The 17,785-nt window shown below is 44.2% G+C and overlaps 1 protein-coding gene across 1 annotated transcript in view; it reads left to right on the top strand.

Moving 5' to 3' along the window:
• The window catches only part of LOC311108505 (sorting nexin-17-like), an 83,638-nt gene extending 72,169 nt beyond the window's left edge, over positions 1-11,469 (top strand). Inside the window, exons 11-15 of the mRNA XM_084151137.1 lie at positions 3,502-3,633; positions 3,762-3,839; positions 4,408-4,482; positions 7,092-7,133; positions 8,222-11,469. Coding sequence (XP_084007263.1) covers positions 3,502-3,633; positions 3,762-3,839; positions 4,408-4,482; positions 7,092-7,133; positions 8,222-8,341 — 447 coding nt within the window. The 3' untranslated portion in view covers positions 8,342-11,469. The remainder of the gene's footprint in view (positions 1-3,501; positions 3,634-3,761; positions 3,840-4,407; positions 4,483-7,091; positions 7,134-8,221) is intronic.
• The last annotated feature ends 6,316 nt before the right edge of the window (positions 11,470-17,785 follow it).

Consider the following 17,785-nt stretch of genomic DNA (forward strand, 5'->3'; position numbering starts at 1 on the left):
CGCTCTCCTCTCCCTCTCCTCTGGGTAAACTGCTGAGCTCTACACCATCATCTTCTTCATCAGGCTACATAGCCCTGACACACACACACACACACACACACACACACACAACACACACACACACACACACACACACACACACACACACACACACACAGAGAGACCCACCTATATGTTGTCTCTGTATCGACCCACTGCCCCCCCCCCCCCCCCAGAGAGACCAATCCTTTACTGTAATAGATATTGTTTCCCATCCAGATGCAGGGAAGGACATATAGTACCACTGCAGATGTAGGAGGGAAATAATATATTTTCCCCACTGCAGTTGAACGGTCTTCCTTCTCCACAGACCTCTATAAATCTAGACTTCTCTTGAAGGGATAGTGATGAGTTCATCTGACTGATTCATAACATAAACATGAGTTCATCTGACTATAGTTCATCTGACTATAGCATTGCTTCCTTTTTTTTAAAGCCCTACCAATGGGGGGGGGGGGGTAGTGGTGGGGGGGGGGAGTAGTGGTGGGGGGGGGGAGTAGTGGTGGGGGGGGGGGTTAGTAGTGGTGGGGGGGTGGGTTAGTAGTGGTGGGGGGTGGGGGGGGGGGGGGGGGGGTGTTAGTAGTGGTGGGGGGGGGTTAGTAGTGGTGGTGGTGGGGGGGGTGTTAGTAGTGGTGGGGGGGGTTAGTAGTGGTGGGGGGGGGGGTTAGTAGTAGTGGGGGGGTGGGTTAGTAGTGGTGGGGGGTGGGGGGGGGGGGGGGGTGTTAGTAGTGGTGGGGGGGGGTTAGTAGTGGTGGGGGGGGGGTTAGTGGTGGTGGGGGGGTGTTAGTAGTGGTGGGGGGGGGTTAGTAGTGGTGGGGGGGGGGGTTAGTAGTAGTGGGGGGGTGGGTTAGTAGTGGTGGGGGTGGGGGGGGGGGGGGGGGGTTAGTAGTGGTGGGGGGGGGTTAGTAGTGGTGGGGGGGGGTTAGTAGTGGTGGGGGGGGGTTAGTAGTGGTGGGGGGGGGTTAGTGGTGGTGGGGGGGTGTTAGTAGTGGTGGGGGGGTTAGTAGTGGTGGGGGGGGGGGGGTTAGTAGTGGTGGGGGGGTGGGGGGGTTAGTAGTGGTGGGGGGGTGGGGGGGAGTTTAGTGGTAGTTTGCGTTCTGTCTCCTAGAGATGAACGTACTTTGATGCGAAAAGTGCAAATCGATCCCAGAACAACAGCAAAGGACCTTGTGAAGATGCTGGAGGAAAAGTATCTATATCCACAGTAAAACGAGTCCTATATCGACATAACCTGAAAGGCCGCTCAGCAAGGAAGAAGCCACTGCTCCAAAACCGCCACAAAAAAAGCCAGACTATGGTTTGCAACTGCACATGGAGACAAAGATCGTACTTTTTGGAGAAATGTCCTCTGGTCTGATGAAACAAAAATAGAACTGTTTGGCCATAATGACCATCGTTATGTTTGGAGGAAAAAAGGGGGTTGCTTGCATGCCGAAGAACACCATCCCAACCGTGAAGCACGGGGGTGGCAGCATCATGCTGTGGGGGTGCTTTGCTGCAGGAGGGACTGGTGCACTTCACAAAATAGATGGCATCGTGAGGAAGGAAAATTATGTGGCTATATTGAAGCAACATCTCAAGACATCAGTCAGGAAGTTAAAGCTTGGTCGCAAATGGGTCTTCCAAATGGACAATGACCCCAAGCATACTTCCAAAGTTGTGGCAAAATGGCTTAAGGACAACAAAGTCAAGGTATTGGAGTGGCCATCACAAAGCCCTGACCTCAATCCTATAGAAAATGTGTGGGTAGAACTGAAAAAGCGTGTGCGAGCAAGGAGGCCTACAAACCTGACTCAGTTACACCAGCTCTGTCAGGAGGAATGGGCCAAAATTCACCCAACTTATTGTGGGAAGCTTGTGGAAGGCTACCCGAAACGTTTGACCCAAGTTAAACAATTTAAAGGCAATGCTACCAAATACTAATTGAGTGTATGTAAACTTCTGACCCACTGGGAATGTGATGAAAGAAATGAAAGCTGAAATAAATAATTCTCTCTACTATTATTCTGACATTTCACATTCTTAAAATAAAGTGGTGATCCTAACTGACCTAAAACAGGGCATTTTTACTAGGATTAAATGTCAGGAATTGTGAAAAACTCAGTTTAAATGTATTTGGGTAAGGTGTACGTAAACTTCCGACTTCAACTGTAACTACAGCTGGTAGACCCGAGTGGACCACGGCTCTGCATAGCCTATAGCATATTTATTTTACGCTAATAAGGTGCATTTATTGACTTATAGAAGGCCTAGCAAACATATAGAGACCTATTGGTTAACCAGGGGTGTGGCCTGGACCCGGACCCTTTTAAGGGATGGGTCTAGGTCGAATTCCCCTCGGGTCCAGGTGCTCCGCGTTAAACGAATGGGGGGGGGGGGGCTAGAGATGTGAATTGTTTTGCGCTCAAGAAAAGGGGCGCCATTTTGAAAGGAGTGATTTACTGGGGTAGAAGTAAATGTAAAAGTTGGCCAACTGAAGAGGAAGATTCCCGGTGTTTGTGATGCTCCTCGTTCGGTTCGACGCAGACAGGGTGGCGTGAGTCTTTGCCCGACAAATTGATGTTAGGATATATAAGTTATGAAAACAGTATGAAAATGTATGCACTCACTAACTGTAAGTCGCTCTGGATAAGAGCGTCTGCTAAATGACTAAAATGTAAATGTATTATTAGCCTGACTGTCCTTCAATCAGGGAGGCTCTATCCTCTCTCTTTTTATCCACATTTACCCTCCCCTTCGTATGGGGGTTACGACCTGTTTACACATAACACACCCTGACCACACAGCCTGACCCTGTCTACATTTTTACATTTACATTTTAGTCATTTAGCAGACACTCTTATCCAGAGCGACTTACAGTTAGTGAGTGCATACATTCTTTTATTTTAATTTTTTCATACTGGCCCCCCGTGGGAATCGAACCCACAACCCTGGCGATGCAAACGCCATGCTCTACCAACTGAGCTACATCCCTGCTGGCCATTCCCTCCCATACCCTGGACGACGCTGGGCCAATTGTGCGCCGCCCCATGGGTCTCCCGATCGCGGCCGGCTACGACATAGCCTGGATTCGAACCAGGATCTCTAGTGGCACAGCTAGCACTGCGATGCAGTGCCTTAGACCACTGCGCCACTCAGGATCCCTACACAGCCTGACCCTGTATACAGCCTGATATCGTGTTGAGGAGAAGGGATAGGGAGGACTTGATGTTTCATTTCTATGAGGAGTTGGAAAGATGATAATGATGATGATTATGACTGTGGGGGAGCAGGGCGCGGAAGAGGCAGGAGATGATGATGATGATGATGATGATGATGATGATGACCGTGGGGGAGCAGGGAGCGGGAGAGGCAGGAGATGATGATGATGATTATGATGATGATGATGATGATGATGATGATGATGATGATGATGCTTGAAAGCCAGCATAGTAACCCCCCCCTCCCTCCCTCCCTCCACAGCAGTTCCCGGTAGCCAATGGCACAGCCTCCCCCTCCCCCTGCTCAGCCAAGTGCGACCTGAAGTTGGAGCTGGCCTTCGAGTACCTGATGAGCAAAGACCGCCTCCAGTGGGTCACCATCACCAGCCCACAGGTCAGGGGTCAGGGGTCAGTCTGGGGTCACAGAGAGTTTGTGACCTCTACTGCTAATGACCGAAATCCAGTGTCTCTAGAGTTACTGTGTGTGTCTCTTGGATCTAAAGCTCTGGTTTGTGTCTTCAGGCGATCATGATGAGCATCTGTCTTCAGTCCATGGTAGATGAGCTGATGGTCAAGAAATCAGGAGGCAGCATCAAGAAGGTGTGTCTGGGTCTGTGTGTGTGTGTGTGTGTGTGTGTGTGTGTGTGTGTGTGTGTGTGTGTCTGTGTGTGTTGTCTGTGTGTGTGTGTCTGTGTGTGTGTGCGTGTGCGTGTGTGTGTGCGTGTGTGTGTGTGTGTGTGTGTTGTCTGTGTGTGTTGTCTGTGTGTGCGTGTGCGTGTGTGTGTGCGTGTGCGTGTGTGTGTGTTGTCTGTGTGTGTGTGTGTTGTCTGTGTGTGTTGTCTGTGTGTGTGTGTGTGCGTGTGCGTGTGCGTGTGCGTGCGTGTGCGTGCGTGTGTGTGTGTATGTGTGTCTGTGTGTGTCTGTGTGTGTCTGGGTCTGGGTCTGTGTGTGTGTGTGTGTGTGTGTGTGTTTGTGTGTGTGTGTGTGTGTGTGTGTGTGTGGGCCCCACAGTCCTACTCCCATATGGGCAGCAACACTATCAGACACTAGTTATTGGTAGTTGTATTGTTTGTGATGGTACAGACACACTGTCCATATAACACCCAGCATGTCTAAGCTCTCCTCGAACACCAGTTTGTCATTTCCCTGTGTGTGTTATCTCTGGCAGATGCTGAGGAAACGTCCCAACGGCTCCCTCCACCGGTCTGAAAGTCAGCAAGCTGTGAAATCCCCCCCTCTACTGGTGAGAACAGGAACTGCACGGGACTATGATCATAAAATTGGCATTTTGTTAGCTTGAAATCCGGAGCCTGATTTGTGCTAACGTTTCCACTCCTTGTACTCCGTGTCATACCAAACATTCATGCATGACAAGTAGTGGAACGATAGCTAAACAGACTGGAACCCAGGCTAACATTTGGCTGTTTGAATTGGAAGGATCTGGTGTTAGTTTTTAATGCACCGTATTGGTGGAACAAAATTCAAAATACATTTTGATCTTGTTCTGGTGTCATTTGGGCAGTTTAAAGTATTGATTGGGGACTTATTTGTGGAGGAATGTAACTGTTTTTCTGGGTGATTTGTGATGTTTTATTTGTGCTTCCCATGAGTGTGTTTTTATATTTTAATATAGAGATAGATACATAGATATGTATATCTATATAGATTACCATTTAATATACAGGACCAGTCAAAGGTTTGGACACACCTACTCATTCCAGGGTTTTTCTTCATTTTTACTATTTTCTACATTGTAGAATAATAGTGAAGACATCAAAACTATGAAATAACACATATGAAATCATGTAGTAACTAAAAAAAGAGTTAAACAAATCAAAACATATTTTATATTTGAGATTCTTCAAATCGTCACCCTTTGCCTTGATGACAGCTTTGCACACTCTTGGTATTCTCTCAACCAGCTTCACCTGCAATGATTTTCCAACAGTCTTGAAGGAGTTCCCACATATGCTGAGCACTTGTTGGCTGCTTTTCCTTCACTCTGCGGTCCAACTCATCCCAAACCATCTCAATTGGGTTGAGGTCAGGGGATTGTGGAGGCCAGGTCATCAGATGCAGCACTCCATCACTCCTTCTTGGTAAAATATCCTTTACACACCCTGGAGGTGTGTTGGGTCATTGTCTTGTTGAATAACAAATGATAGTCCCACTAAGCCCAAACCAGATGGGATGGCATACCGCTACAGAATGCTGTGGTAGCCATGCTGGTTAAGTGTGCCTTGAATTCTAAATAAATCACTGACAGTGTCACCAGCAAAGCACCCCCACACCATAACACCTCCTCCTCCATGCTTTACGGTGGGAACTACACATGCAGAGATCATCCGTTCACCCACACCGCGTCTCACAAAGACATGCCGGTTGGAACCAAAAATCTCTAATTTGGACTCCAGACCAAAGGACACATTTCCACCGGTCTAATGTCCATTGCTCGTGTTTCTTGGCCCAAGCAAGTCCCTTCTTCTAATTGGTGTCTTTTTGTAGTGGTTTCTTTGCAGCAATTCGACAATGAAGGCCTGTTTCATACAGTCTCCTCTGAACAGTTGATGTTGAGATGTGTCTGTGACTTGAACTCTGTGAAGCATTTATTTGGGCTGCAATTTCTGAGGCTGGTAACTCTAATGAACTTATCCTCTGTAGCAGAGGTAACTCTGGGTCTTCCATTCCTGTGGCGGTCCTCATGAGAGCCAGTTTCATCATAGCGCTTGATGGTTTTTGCGATGGCACTTGAAGAAACGTTCAAAGTTCTTGACATTTTCCGGATTGACTGACCTTCATGTTTTAAAGCAATGATGGACTGTCGTTTCTCTTTGCTTATTTGAGCTGTTCTTGCCATAATATGGACTTGGTCTTTTACCAAATAGAGCTATCTTCTGTATACCCCCCCTACCTTGTCACAACACAACTGATTGGCTCAAACGCATTAAGAGGGAAAGAAATTCCACAAATTTACTTTTAAGAAGGCACACCTGTTAATTGAAATGCATTCCAGGTGATTAGCTCATAAAGCTGGTTGAGAGAATGCCAAGAGTGTGCAAAGCTGTCATCAAGGCAAAGGGTGGCTATTTGAAGAATCTGAAATATAAAATATATTTGTTTAACACTTTTTTGGTTACTACATGATTCCATATGTGTTATTTCATAGTTTTGATGTCTTCACTATTATTCTACAATGTAGAACATAGTAAAAATAAAGAAAAACCCTTGAATGAGTAGGTGTGTGCAAACTTTTAACTGGTAGTGTATATATTACAATACAAAAACACAGTCATGGGAAGCACAAATAAAACATCACAAATAACCTCATATCCATATCCATAGATAGATAGATAGATAGATAGATGGTAGTGCGTACGGCCCAGTACATCACTGGGGCCAAGCTTCCTGCTACCCAGGACCTCTATACCAGGCGGTGTCAGAGGAAGGCCCAAGAAACTGTCACACATTGACTCGGTACCGGTACCCCCTGTATATAGCCTCGTTATTGTTATTTTATTGTGTTACTTTTTATTTTATTTTTTACTTTAGTTTATTCATTAAATATTTTTCTTAACTCCATTTCTTGAACTGCGTTGTTGGTGAAGGGCTTGTAAGTAAGCATTTCACAGTAAGGTCTACACCTGTTGTCTTCGCCGTATTTGATTTAGATACATCTATAGATAGATAGATCTATGTAGGTATAGATAGTTTGGGTATAATGTGTATATTTATGTTGTGTATATGCAGGGTGCATTTGTAAAAGAGTCCTATGTCTCAATAGGTCTTCCCTGTTAAAATGAAACGCGTTTTGACATGTTGGGACATTGTTTTTCCTTCTTGTCTTCTCTGCAGGACACCCCTGACCCAAACCAAGAACAGATTGTCAAACTCTCAGTGAGTAACGCTTCTGCTTTGATCTCCAAAAGCCTCAGGTTGAATGTTGAGTCCATAGAATTACATATAGAATCATCATTAACAGGGAATCAGAATCACCATTAACAGGGAATCAGAATCACCATTAACAGGGAATCAGAATCACCATTAACAGGGAATCAGAATCACCATTAACAGGGAATCAGAATCACCATTAACAGGGAATCAGAATCACCATTAACAGGGAATCATAATCACCATTAACAGGGAATCAGAATCACCATTAACAGGGAATCAGAATCACCATTAACAGGGAATCAGAATCACCATCAACAGGGAATCAGAATCACCATTAACAGGGAATCAGAATCACCATTAACAGGGAATCAGAATCATCATTAACAGGGAATCAGAATCACCATTAACAGGGAATCAGAATCACCATTAACAGGGAATCAGAATCACCATCAACAGGGAATCAGAATCACCATTAACAGGGAATCAGAATCACCATTAACAGTGAATCAGAATCACCATTAACAGGGAATCAGAATCACCATTAACAGGGAATCAGAGGATATCTATACAGTCTGCTTTAGGTGTCTAGGGGTCAATATGGAAATGTAAAGTGTCTGTTGCTCCAACCCTGTTTCTAACCCTGTTTCTAACCCTGTCTCTCCATCTGCTCTTTATTTCTCTGTCTCTCTCTCTCCCCCTTTCTCTCCTCTCTCTCTCCCCCTTTTTCTCCTCTGTCTCTCTCTCCCCCTTTCTCTCCTCTCTCCCCCTTTCTCTCCTCTCTCTCTCCCCCTTTCTCTCCTCTCTGTATCTCTCCCCCTTTCTCTCCTCTCTGTCTCTCTCCCCCTTTCTCTCCTCTCTCCCCCTTTCTCTTCTCTCTCTCTCCCCCTTTCTCTTCTCTCTCTCTCCCCCTTTCTCTTCTCTCTCTCTCCCCCTTTCTCTCCTCTCTGTCTCTCTCCCCCTTTCTCTCCTCTCTGTCTCTCTCCCCCTTTCTCTCCTCTCTGTCTCTCTCCCCCTTTCTCTTCTCTCGGTTTCTCTCCCTTTCTCTCCCCCATCTCCCCCTTTCTCTCCCCCCTGTCTCTCTCTCTTCTCAGACCAAGCTGAGCTCTGTGTCACTCAGAGGGATCAGCGCCTCCAACTCGGCCAACGACGTCAGCGGCAACGATTTCCATGGCAACTATGCCTTTGAGGGGATCGGGGACGATGACCTGTAATATTTCCCCCCCCCCCCAACACGACCCGCAAAGATTCCAAGCCGAGCTGAGCCAAGCAGAAAGGAGTTGGTTGTCTGATTCTGCCAGATTGTAGCCTGAGGGTCTGCTGCCCACCATGTGTTCTTGTTTCATCCTCTTCATAAAGTCTGCATCCCAAGTGGCCCTCTATTACATACAGTGCACTACTTTTGACCAGAGTCCTATGAGCCCTGGTGTAGTGCACTATATAGTGAATAGGGTGCCATTTGGGACACAGACAAAACAGCCATCTATCTCAGTGGTTCCCAACCTTTTTTTAAAACCGTGGCACACCTTGATGGGAGATATAATTCTGCGGCACACCTAAAAATATCCCTGTTAATTTAGTTGTTGGTAATGACCTCCATCTCATCTGAAACATACTGCAAATCATCTATTTTCTGTGACAAACGTGTTTTATAGATTAAATAGGTTTTATTTTTGAACTATTTTCAAAGTTTTCATAGTTCCTCACTCATGATGGTTAATTTGTGTGTACCCTTTAAGAGAAAAGTATATGCACTAGAATTTTTGTATAGATTTTTGTTCTGGTAAAATAGGTCTTTTAATTTGTAAAGGTTTGGGCTACAGACTGGTGTTTCATATGCATTGTAAAGGTGCAACCACGGACGCAAAGCCATGCTCCGTAACAAATGAATGACTCTGGCTAAAGGCTAATCAGACTCGCCTGTACTAATGGTTCACAGACAAATCTAATTGTTTTTCACTGCCCGTCCTCTTGTTCAGCAATCCGTCAAAATCAAAAAAAAAAAAAAAATCCCCCTATCTTCTTAATAAATGTCAATAATATTTAGAAAAAATCTCAAACCGCAGTCTAAGCTGAAAGTGGTTTAAACTAGGACTTTGCTACTGTCCTTTTTGAAGGTGTTACTATTAGCATAATTACCCATGAATGGACAATGGATGTTTTGCGCTTCTTGACCATATTCTATGCTATTTAGCAGCCTTTCATAGATTTACTTTCTTCTGTAAAAATTAGCACATTCCTTCATTCTACAAGGAGCCTTGTCTTCATCACAGTGGCATTCAAAGTGTATTTTAGTGTTTTACTTTTTATTCTGTCACATCAGAAATCCAAGGTACAAACCAGATAACTGATTTTGTAAAAAAAAAGGGTGTCAATTCTATCTCTTCAGATGGGTTCTCTTCCTTTTGACAACCAAAACATATTACCAAGAGGAGACCGAAGCCAGGCAGGAAGGCTTTAACACAGTGATAATGAAAGCTGGTTAACCAATGAGCCGTGAGCTGTTTAGAAGGGTTGAAAATCAGTCGCGTTATTCAAACTGCAGTCATTTGGAGTTACTGCTTAGTGGTATTACTTATACACACAATGTAACTGTTCAGATGTGCAAAAAACGTATGTTTTTCAGAAACTTATTTTGAAGGGTATTTTTGTGTTATTGATCTCCCCTACTATTCACACCAGCGCTGTTGGAAGTGTGGTCATGCTTTTTTGCCTGTAAGACTATAATTTAACGCCTTAATTTTGCCCGTTGCCTCTAGTCCACCAAAATCCAGCGTTGGGTTGCCATTGGTCAACTCACCAACCACGTATCAGCCTTAGCTAATTGGAGCTCGCCAGATAGAATCTTGCAGAAGGAGACGTTGTTTGATTGGTCGGGTCGGTTCGGCTGAACTGCTTGCACTTCCTGAACCAATAATTTTGCACAGTATTATGCCGCGTTCACGTGCTAGTGGAAACTAGGAAACTCTGAAATGTCCGACTTTGCTAACTGGTTGTAGTTATACACGTGCTGCGTTCAACCAGTTAGCAAGTCGGACATTTCAGAGTTCCGACTAGCACTTGAACGCGGCAGTACAGATGGACGACGGATATTTATTAAGTAATGTGGGGCACGAAAAACATAATGGAGTGAGTCCCAAAAGGCACCCTATTCCCTATATAGTGCACTACTTTAGACCAGAGAATGGCACCCTATTCCCTATATAGTGCACTACTTTAGACCAGAGAATGGCACCCTATTCCCTATATAGTGCACTACTTTAGACCAGAGAATGGCACCCTATTCCCTATATAGTGCACTACTTTAGACCAGAGAATGGCACCCTATTCCCTATATAGTGCACTACTTTAGACCAGAGAATGGCACCCTATTCCCTATATAGTGCACTACTTTAGACCAGAGAATGGCACCCTATTCCCTATATAGTGCACTACTTTAGACCAGAGAATGGCACCCTATTCCCTATATAGTGCACTACTTTAGACCAGAGAATGACACCCTATTCCCTATATAGTGCACTACTTTAGACCAGAGAATGGCACCCTATTCCCTATAGAGTGCACTACTTTAGACCAGAGAATGGCACCCTATTCCCTATATAGTGCACTACTTTTGACCAGAGGTTTGACCAGTGATATTCCCAATATATTGGGACGTAGCCATGGAATATTTCCAGGGGGGTTTTGAAATTGTCCATGATTTCTTAGTTCTCTTTCCCTTTTTTTGTTTCAACCAATTTAAGAGTTCTCATAAATGCCAAAATTATAGTTTACTAAAGCATTTTGCACAAAATAATCATAAAAAAAAAAAAAAAAAAAAATGGTATGAAGTCACTTTTTATATATGTACATGCAATTAAGAAAAAGCATTTTGAACATTTACTAATAATATCTGTATCATCAATAGTTTATTTCAGAGCCATATATGTAGAGAGTTGGGCCAACTATCATGTTTTATGTTCTAATTCTAGACATTCAGTTTCATAGCATTATTTAAATATTCCCCATGTAACGTTAATGGGGATTCTAACATGTCGTGTAAATGCATCATAATGCAGGAACCTCAATGGCCCAACTCTCTAAACACATGGCTCTGATTTTTTATTGTAATCAAACGTAATCTAAGCTGTACAAAAGATTCAATAAATTACATTTATCATTGTTTACAGAAATTCAGTTAGTATGAAAAGTGTTTTCAAATCCCACTTCTGATTTGTGTTAATTATCTTATTTTGACAAACAAAGTTTTTTGGGGTTTGTGGGACATTTGCTTAATTTCAATTTGTATTTGAAAATAAACATTGTGGCAATCATCTCCGAGAGGAGGATTGTGATGAAGGTGCATATTTGAAACAGAGTTTCTGTGATCTCTTGTCAGGACACGGAAGTCTATAGGAAACATTTTCTTTATTTCCACCATTTTGTTAAAATGTCATTCCCATTTGAAAGCTTCAACATTACCTCCAGGCTTTTTCCTCTCGTTGACTTGTGGTAACAGGAGACTAGCTTGAATAGCCTACTAGTGAAAGTTGAGAGGAAGCTACAGGAATATCCAAAAACCCATATGGTCATTGAGCTACAGTGGGGGGAAAAAAGTATTTAGTCAGCCACCAATTGTGCAAGTTCTCCCACTTAAAAAGATGAGAGAGGCCTGTAATTTTCATCATAGGTACACGTCAACTATGACAGACAAATTGAGAGAAAAAAAATCCAGAAAATCACATTGTAGGATTTTTAATGAATTTATTTGCAAATTATGGTGGAAAATAAGTATTTGGTCAATAACAAAAGTTTCTCAATACTTTGTTATATACCCTTTGTTGGCAATGACACAGGTCAAACGTTTTCTGTAAGTCTTCACACACTGTTGCTGCTATTTTGGCCCATTCCTCCATGCAGATCTCCTCTAGAGCAGTGATGTTTTGGGGCTGTTGCTGGGCAACACGGACTTTCAACTCCCTCCAAAGATTTTCTATGGGGTTGAGATCTGGAGACTGGCTAGGCCACTCCAGGACCTTGAAATGCTTCTTACGAAGCCACTCCTTCGTTGCCCGGGCGGTGTGTTTGGGATCATTGTCATGCTGAAAGACCCAGCCACGTTTCATCTTCAATGCCCTTGCTGATGGAAGGAGGTTTTCACTCAAAATCTCACGATACATGGCCCCATTCATTCTTTCCTTTACACGGATCAGTCGTCCTGGTCCCTTTGCAGAAAAACAGCCCCAAAGCATGATGTTTCCACCCCCTTGCTTCACAGTAGGTATGGTGTTCTTTGGATGCAACTCAGCATTCTTTGTCCTCCAAACACGACGAGTTGAGTTTTTACCAAAAAGTTATATTTTGGTTTCATCTGACCATATGACATTCTCCCAATCCTCTTCTGGATCATCCAAATGCACTCTAGCAAACTTCAGACGGGCCTGGACATGTACTGGCTTAAGCAGAGGGACACGTCTGGCACTGCAGGATTTGAGTCCCTGGCGGCGTGGTGTGTTACTGATGGTAGGCTTTGTTACTTTGGTCCCAGCTCTCTGCAGGTCATTCACTAGGTCCCCCCGTGTGGTTCTGGGATTTTTGCTCACCGTTCTTGTGATCATTTTGACCCCACGGGGTGAGATCTTGCATGGAGCCCCAGATCGAGGAAGATTATCAGTGGTCTTGTATGTCTTCCATTTCATAATAATTGCTCCCACAGTTGATTTCTTCAAACCAAGCTGCTTACCTATTGCAGATTCAGTCTTCCCAGCCTGGTGCAGGTCTACAATTTTGTTTCTGGTGTCCTTTGACAGCTCTTTGGTCTTGGCCATAGTGGAGTTTGGAGTGGGACTGTTTGAGGTTGTGGACAGGTGTCTTTTATACTGATAACAAGTTCAAACAGGTGCCATTAATACAGGTAACGAGTAGAGGACAGAGGAGCCTCTTAAAGAAGAAGTTACAGGTCTGTGAGAGCAAGAAATCTTGCTTGTTTGTAGGTGACCAAATATTTATTTTCCACCATAATTTGCAAATAAATAAATTAAAAATCCTACAATGTGATTTTTCTGGATTATTTTTTCTCATTTTGTCTGTCATAGTTGACGTGTACCTATGATGAAAATTACAGGCCTCTCTCATCTTTTTAAGTGGGAGAACTTGCACAATTGGTGGCTGACTAAATACTTTTTTCCCCCACTGTATACAGCACACACATCAGGGAGCACCAGGCTAAGAGGAGGAGGATGAATTCATGGGATCTCAACCTGCTGTTAAGATCAAAATGTACCACAATGTCAAGTAAAATGAATGCAAACCTATTGACTGTGCTCTTATTGGTCAGCTAGAATGGATGGATGTTCTGCATAAAGAATTATGTTCGGTTGTTTACCCAAACGGGCACCCTACAGTGTTCCCTATATAGTGCACTACTTTTGACCAGAGTCCTATGGGGCCTGGTGAAAAGTAGTGCACTAGATGTGGGGATAGTGTGCCATTTGGAACGCAAATATTTAAATGTTTCTCTCTTCAATGTTCTGTCACAGAGGCTAAGATACTCTGGATCTGCATCCCAAATGGCACCCTATTCCCTATATAGTGCACTACTGTTGACCAGAGAATGGCACCCTATTCCCTATATAGTGCACTACTTTAGACCAGAGAATGGTACCCTATTCCCTATATAGTGCACTACTTTAGACCAGAGAATGGTACCCTATTCCCTACATAGTGCACTACTTTAGACCAGAGAATGGCACCCTATTCCCTATATAGTGCACTACTTTAGACCAGAGAATGGTACCCTATTCCCTATATAGTGCACTACTTAGACCAGAGAATGGCACCCTATTCCCTATATAGTGCACTACTTTAGACCAGAGAATGGTACCCTATTCCCTACATAGTGCACTACTTTAGACCAGAGAATGGCACCCTATTCCCTATATAGTGCACTACTTTAGACCAGAGAATGGTACCCTATTCCCTATATAGTGCACTACTTTAGACCAGAGAATGGCACCCTATTCCCTATATAGTGCACTACTTTAGACCAGAGAATGGCACCCTATTCCCTAAATAGTGCACTACTTTCGACCAGAGCCCCGATTTTTATATACCATTCAGTATCTTGAGTAATGCCAATATGAAGCCTGTCAGGTGAGTCTGTTTTCGGGCACTGTATTATACTGTTAAAGAACAAATCAATTGGATAAGCGAAGTCCTGGAGTTGAATAAATGTATAGTTGCCAAATAACAACAATTCTCAGTTGGTTTGTGTTATTAGGCTGGAACGTTCTGGACTCGGTTAAACTTGACCCTGTCGTGGGCAATTACTGACACGGCAAGGATTGCGTTCATGTTAAACGTTGCCGACGTTTACTCGAGCATAAATGACTTATGAAAAGTCCAAGTACAATGAGCTTGTCGACAGTGGGGCCTTTTGAATCCACGGCTAGTTCTGACTTAAACAATGATGCCCTCCTGTGTCAGTAATGGGGAAACGTCTCTGGTTATTTCAGTCAAAAAGGACCAATCAGCATAAAGACAAACTTTACGTAAAGTAAAAAAAGCAGTCTAATCTCACACTGAGTGAACAAAGTCCATGTGTTTATTTCAAAATACTTAAGGCAATTATGAAAGCACTGCATAAGAAGTATTGTTACACTCAGGGACTGTATGTAGGTAGAGCTTAACATGGCCTTAATAAAAAGAAAGATTAACCCATTTTGACTTGTTTTTTTTGTTGCCTCTCCGAGCGATGTTCTATCGATTCCCGGAGCCATTTCATGTTTGATGCAAAACTTGTCATACCAGCTGTATTTCTGTAGTTTGAATAACTCCCAATATAAAACATAAACCGACCACAGGAATCGATAGAACGTCGCTCAGAGATGAACAATAACATTCAAAATGAGTGACTCTTTCCTTTTTAAGCGCTGCACACGTCTTAACATTTACACACAAAAAGACATGTCTCCCATTCTAAACACAACAAAACCAAATGGCTGTAATTCTGCCAGGATTATTGGGAATTTCATTTTACTGCCTGAATTGAAAAAGGACCAGAACAGTTTCTATTGGACAAATTCAGGTAGGTCCCTCCCCGTTTTCATTTGCAACAATCGGCGGAATGAATACACCCATCTTCTACCTACACAGAATATTTCTCTACACTAGACACGACGCTTCAGGCTAGGGCTAATCAATGCATTTCAAACGATGTTCCATCATTTATTTTAAACCTGAAAATAATGTAACTGCATATAGTAATAGTAGTAGTAGTTGTAATAATTCACTTGATAAGATTTGTAAAGTTCATGGTCCTTGTATATTTGTCCCATATAAAACAAGCTTAACGTCACATTCTTCAAGATAGGAAAAAACGAAAAAGTTCTATATGTATATATATAATAAAAAAATATGCCCTTCTAATGAGGAAATACAATCACACAAAAAAAATATAAAACGCTATACATTTAGTTGACACTTCTCAGATCATGCTTAAAACTTCACGTGTCGTCTTGGGCTCCATCCCAAATGTCACCCTTTTCCCCTTTATAGTGCACTACTTTAACCAGGGCCCCTTGGGGAACAGGCACTACTTTAACCAGGGCCCCTTGGGGAACAGGGACTACTTTAACCAGGGCCCCTTGGGGAACAGGGACTACTTTAACCAGGGCCCCTTGGGGAACAGGGACTACTTTAACCAGGGCCCCTTGGGGAACAGGGACTACTTTAACCAGGGCCCCTTAGGGAACAGGGTGCCATTTGGGAAACATCCTAACTTCAAGTAAAAACAGACAGGAGGACGTAACAATGGGCTAACTTCACAGTTCATATGAACACAGCGAGCGTTTCCACAGCAACACATTTTGACACTACACTAGCCTGGTCCCAGATCTGTTTGTGCTGTCTTGACAGCAGTTGGTTAGCAAGAAAGCACAAACCGATCTGGGATCAGGCTAAGTCCACACACACTCCTTCAGAAGGGCATTTCTTAACAGGGCCAGGTTCACTAGCCAAACGGGGCCAGGTTCACTAGCCAAACAGGGCCAGGTTCACTAGCCAAACGGGGCCAGGTTCACTAGCCAAACGGGGCCAGGTTCACTAGCCAAACGGGGCCAGGTTCACTAGCCAAACGGGGCCAGGTTCACTAGCCAAACGGGGCCAGGTTCACTAGCCAAACAGGGCCAGGTTCACTAGCCAAACAGGGCCAGGTTCACTAGCCAAACAGGGCCAGGTTCACTAGCCAAACAGGGCCAGGTTCACTAGCCAAACAGGGCTAGGTTCACTAGCCAAACGGGGCCAGGTTCACTAGCCAAACAGGGCCAGGTTCACTAGCCAAACAGGGCCAGGTTCAGTAGCCAAACGTTGCAGATAGAAATTCCATGAAGAGAGGCATGTTTGTTCTACGTACATTTCTATCCGAAGGTTCCAAGACGTGTCCTGCTGAACGCGCCCCAAGGAATAACAGTAGGAGGGTTATTATGGGGATAGACATGGGGTTGAGGAGGGTTATTATGGGGATAGACATGGGGGTTGAGGAGGGTTATTATGGGGATAGACATGGGGGTTGAGGAGGGTTATTATGGGGATAGACATGGGGGTTGAGGAGGGTTATTATGGGGATAGACATGGGGGTTGAGGAGGGTTATTATGGGGATAGATAGGGGGGTTGAGGAGGGTTATTATGGGGATAGATAGGGGGGTTGAGGAGGGTTATTATGGGGATAGACATGGGGGTTGAGGAGGGTTATTATGGGGGTTGAGGAGGGTTATTATGGGGATAGACATGGGGGTTGAGGAGGGTTATTATGGGGATAGACATGGGGGTTGAGGAGGGTTATTATGGGGATAGACATGGGGGTTAAGGAGGGTTATTATGGGGATAGACATGGGGGTTAAGGAGGGTTATTATGGGGATAGACATGGGGGTTGAGGAGGGTAATTATGGGGATAGACATGGGGGTTGAGGAGGGTTATTATGGGGATAGATAGGGGGGTTGAGGAGGGTTATTATGGGGATAGACATGGGGGTTAAGGAGGGTTATTATGGGGATAGACATGGGGGTTGAGGAGGGTTATTATGGGGATAGATAGGGGGGTTGAGGAGGGTTATTATGGGGATAGACATGGGGGTTGAGGAGGGTTATTATGGGGATAGACATGGGGGTTAAGGAGGGTTATTATGGGGATAGACATGGGGGTTAAGGAGGGTTATTATGGGGATAGACATGGGGGTTGAGGAGGGTTATTATGGGGATAGATAGGGGGGTTGAGGAGGGTTATTATGGGGATAGACATGGGGGTTGAGGAGGGTTATTATGGGGATAGATAGGGGGGTTGAGGAGGGTTATTATGGGGATAGACATGGGGGTTGAGGAGGGTTATTATGGGGATAGACATGGGGGTTAAGGAGGGTTATTATGGGGATAGACATGGGGGTTGAGGAGGGTTATTATGGGGATAGACATGGGGGTTAAGGAGGGTTATTATGGGGATAGACATGGGGGTTGAGGAGGGTTATTATGGGGATAGACATGGGGGTTGAGGAGGGTTATTATGGGGATAGACATGGGGGTTGAGGAGGGTTATTATGGGGATAGACATGGGGGTTGAGGAGGGTTATTATGGGGATAGATAGGGGGGTTGAGGAGGGTTATTATGGGGATAGATAGGGGGGT

The sequence above is a fragment of the Coregonus lavaretus genome, assembly GCF_964263955.1.
Source record: "Coregonus lavaretus genome assembly, chromosome: 33".
NCBI lineage: Eukaryota > Metazoa > Chordata > Actinopteri > Salmoniformes > Salmonidae > Coregonus > Coregonus lavaretus.